Below are 4,472 nucleotides of genomic sequence, written 5' to 3' on the forward strand. Positions count from 1 at the left end.
TTTTAGTGGATGGAGATTGGTTCGTGAGTGATTATGTGAAGTTCTCCAATAGCTTTAGGAAAATTAAACAAGCATCAAATGGTTTATCACTTTGGTTCTAAGAAAGTGTGATTATGTTAATTCTTTTCTATGAACTTGATAATTTGGAAGTGTTGACATTGTTCTAGCTGTTGTCTATAGAATTTATGATTGCAGGGCTATTTGATGTTTGTGTTGATTCTGAATTTATTAGCAAAGAATTGTTAAATGTATCAATCTTTGCTCAAATTGGGATGTATCTTTGGTTAAATGAAGCCCTTTAATATAGTTGGATGATGATATGGATATTTATTTGGTGATTTTACATTAGAAGAAAATGGATAACATATTCCTATTTTTTTTTTTTTCTTTTAATAGATATTTTCCTATATTTTAGGCATTTTCAGTTATTTGGTAAAGAAAAGGAACGACTCACATTTTCTTTCTTTTTTCTACCGATACAATCTTTGCTAAAACTAAATAAAATTTAATGTTACGAATCATATCTGGGTGATCTTCTCCTCTTCAAGTAGGCAGATCTCCCCAATTTCAACTTCAAATACAATTATTAATTAATCATTTTTTATATATATGCCGAAGGAGAATACAGTTGTAATTGATATTAAAATGAAAGGAGGAGGAGGAGGAGATGATCCACCTAATTCTAGCAAGAAGAATTCCATGAAACCTAAATGTTTGTTTCTTATTTTTGCTTCCACTTCTATTTCTTATAACCCAAATGTTTCATACCATTAATTCTCTTTTTTATTTTCTGCAGATTCAAGGTTTACACAACAAGACCTTCCTGCTTGCAAACCCATTTTAACACCAGGATTGGTATGCTTCATTACAATTTATTCTCATTCTATACATATTTTTATCTTTTAAATTTTTTAGCATTGACTTTCTTATCGTCCAAGTTTTCATCATAAATTTTCGATCAATTATAATTTTATACATTAAATTCGTTAGCTAACAAAACTGTGTAAAATATTTTAATTGCATCTGAAATTATATTTATTATAATTTAAAATGATATTATGTATATCTAATATGATTGTAGAAAAATTATAAAAAACAATTATATAAAAATATAGAACTTAAACATAAATAAAGTAGTTCATGTATTTTTAACCGATCTTAAATAGAGCAGTTCATGTATTTTTAACCGCTTTTAATATTTATAGCTAGTCATCTCATTGTGAAAGGTTTAATTTGCACAATTTTTTTTTTTAAAATAGCAAACACAAATTGGAAAGATCAAAAGATAAATGTATGAAATGGAAAAGAATTTTTGTTGATAACTGATTGAATTTTAGTTATATTAAAGCTGGTAGATTGTAAAATTATATATTCTGAATCTTGTTTGTTTGTTTTTTATCAGGTGATCGCGTCATTCACTCTTGTTGGTATATTATTTCTCCCTCTTGGAGTGGCATCGTTGTTTGCATCCCAAAGTGTAATATAATTAATTCTAATCCTTTTGCTTCATTAGTGTGTCTGATTTTATCTAATTATGTCAATTTATCGATAGGTACATCAAAAATAGATAAAGTTACTAAAATATACTCAATACATATTTACGCATTTTATAAAATCGTAATATCGAACATGTTAAATTTAGGCCAAACCGACAATATTAAAGCATGCATGTTGTTACACTTTATTTATAATAAAAAAATGACTTATTTTATGTTGTATATGAGAAGACTCGGGGAAAAAGGTTAATTAAGTTGGTTGTTTAATTTGGATCAGGTGGTAGAGATTGTGGATCGCTATGATAACGACTGCCTTCCAAGTAATTATAGAAATGCCCCCATTCAATATATTTGGGATTACAATTCTAACAAAACATGTACAAGAAAATTAACTGTTAGTACTCTTAACTTAACTTTTCTTTTCCTATTTCCTTTTTAGCTTTTAATTCTCTCTCTCAATCGATGTTTTAGGTTCCCAAGCTCATGAAAAGTCCAGTTTTTGTATACTATCAGCTTGATAACTTCTATCAAAATCATCGTAGGTAAGCTTCTCTTTCTTCTTTTTAAAATTAGTTTATGAGTAAATAATATAAAAAAATGGTATGCAGATATGTAAGAAGTAGGAATGACAAGCAGTTTAATAACAAAATGAGTGAAGGAGACGTAAGCTCATGTGAACCAGAGGCAAGGAATAATGGAAAGGCAATAGTTCCATGTGGTCTTGTTGCTTGGAGTTTATTTAATGACACATATGGTTTTAAAATGGATGACAAAGCTTTATTTGTCGACAAAAAGAATATTGCATGGAAAAGTGACAAAGACCATAAATTTGGGTCTGATATTTATCCTAAAAACTTCCAAACTGGTGGTTTGATTGGAGGCAAACACCTTAATGCCTCTATACCGGTAACTTGCTTTCTTTCTTTTTTTTTCTTGTAAATTTTTAAAGATTGCCTTTAGAAATGGATATTCATGTTGATTATATGGAAATGAATAGCTAAGTGAACAAGAAGATTTGATGGTGTGGATGCGTACAGCAGCATTGCCAACATTCAGAAAATTATACGGAAGAATAGAAAGAGATCTAGAAGCAAATGATATAATCGAAGTAGATATTGAAAACAATTACAATTCTTATGGATATGGAGGAAAGAAGAAACTAGTCCTCTCTACCACCACTTGGATTGGTGGCAAAAATGATTTCATTGGCATTGCTTATCTTCTTGTTGGTTCTCTCAACTTGTTTTTTGCATTTAGCTTCATTCTCATTTATGTTTTCAAGCCAAGGTCAGTAGTCTTTTTTTTTTTTTTTTTTTCTTTTTATTACATTAACCCCTTTCCTTCTCCATTAATTTAATTAATACTAATTTCTCTATATATTATGCAGGCCTTTGGGGGATCCAACATACTTGACATGGAACAGACAGCCTAATTAATCCATCAAAAGTTGAGGCATTCGAGACAAATATCCAACTTAGGATACTTACTTAGTTAATCTCAAACTTTAATTTGTTGATTAACAAAATGTTGCTTGTTCCTCACTCTACATTCCAAGTAACTATGTTTTGTTCCTATAGTCTCTCTATAGTTTTGAATTGTTTCCTTGATGAGCAATAATTAGAGGTTTCAATTTTTAAAAGCAAATTAAGAAACTTATACCCTCAACTTTAAAACTTAATTAAGGAACTCTTCCAATGGATTTAAATTGTTTGTATGGTTTTATCTGAGAGTAGAAAATAGTATTCTTCCTTAATACAATCTCCACTTGGAAGAAATCAACCAAACTCAAACATTCACTTTAAGATAAATTTTTCTTTGCCCAGAGAGAAAAGATACATAGGGCCCGTTTGTTTTGGGGGTTTCAGGAAAGAGTAAGGGAAAGAGGAGGTTTCATTCCTTTTGTTGGTGTTTGTTTTATCAATTCAATCATTCTCTTTACCTTCTTTTAGTTTTGGGTTTACCCAACTCCTCTAATCTCATTCCCTCAACCCCTCTAAGGTTTTCCATTCTTTTCCCCTCCTCTCTCACTTATTTGAACATATACTCTCCTTATAAAATTTCATTTAGGGGGCGTTTGGTTCACAAGGGGTAAGGGAAAAAGAATCAAGAAAAGGAAACTAAAGGAAAGGAAAGGAATAAACATTCATACCCCTATGTGTTTGGATATGTTTAGGAAAGGGAATGCAATTCCACCTCATTCCCTTTGTGGATGTTTGGTTCAAATAGGGAATCAAAACTATTTTTTTTTTACTTTATATATAATTAAAAAAAAATCAACTCTTTTACTATAGTTTCCATAAAACGTGAAATAACTTCATATGTAATCCCAAACAATCTGAAACGTCACTCACTTGCTACCCTTATTGATAATGATATAAAGTTCATAAAAGTTAAAATTTAAACTTAACAAAATTCATACAAATTTAAAAAAAACAAAAACAAAAGCCAATAGTCTTCTAAGCATAATACTTCATCACCGGAAAGAGTTTAAGTATCTTCATTGTCCTTTTCACCAAGAAAAACTTTGACAACAATTTTTATACATACATGTGCCTCTATTAATAAAATATAAGAATTAAAATCAAAAGATAATGAAATAGAGGAAACTGAAATAAAACTAATCAAACAAAATGCATAAACATTATATTTAAAAAGAAAATAATTATTTTAAAATAATTAAATATATATATTAAAACTGAATAATATGATAAAAGAAAAAAAATTCAGGGTAAAAAGATAAAAATAAATAAGTATAAGGATCAAAAGTGAAATTAATCTCGTGATAAAAAATGTAAATAAATAAATATAAGGATTAAACAAAAATAAAAAAAAAGTAAAATTTAGTCAAAAATATTTTTTGAGTACAAAACTTAAAAATATATAACGAAAATGAAATTAATTCAAAGATAAAGAAATGTAAAAATAAAAAAATATAGAGACCAAAATAAAAAAATAAAAAAAAAGGGGAGTAAAGTA

At 28.4% G+C, this 4,472-nt stretch overlaps 1 protein-coding gene across 1 annotated transcript; it reads left to right on the plus strand.

The window, feature by feature from the left end:
- The first annotated feature begins 609 nt into the window (after positions 1-609).
- LOC136227173 (ALA-interacting subunit 5-like) lies at positions 610-2,932 on the plus strand. The gene is made up of 8 exons (XM_066015862.1): positions 610-712; positions 797-855; positions 1,403-1,477; positions 1,774-1,890; positions 1,968-2,038; positions 2,105-2,402; positions 2,494-2,783; positions 2,884-2,932. Exons 1-8 carry the CDS (start codon positions 610-612, stop codon positions 2,930-2,932), a joined length of 1,062 nt encoding a protein of 353 aa, XP_065871934.1.
- The last annotated feature ends 1,540 nt before the right edge of the window (positions 2,933-4,472 follow it).

This window comes from Euphorbia lathyris, chromosome 4 (genome assembly GCF_963576675.1).
Source record: "Euphorbia lathyris chromosome 4, ddEupLath1.1, whole genome shotgun sequence".
Classification (NCBI taxonomy): domain Eukaryota; kingdom Viridiplantae; phylum Streptophyta; class Magnoliopsida; order Malpighiales; family Euphorbiaceae; genus Euphorbia; species Euphorbia lathyris.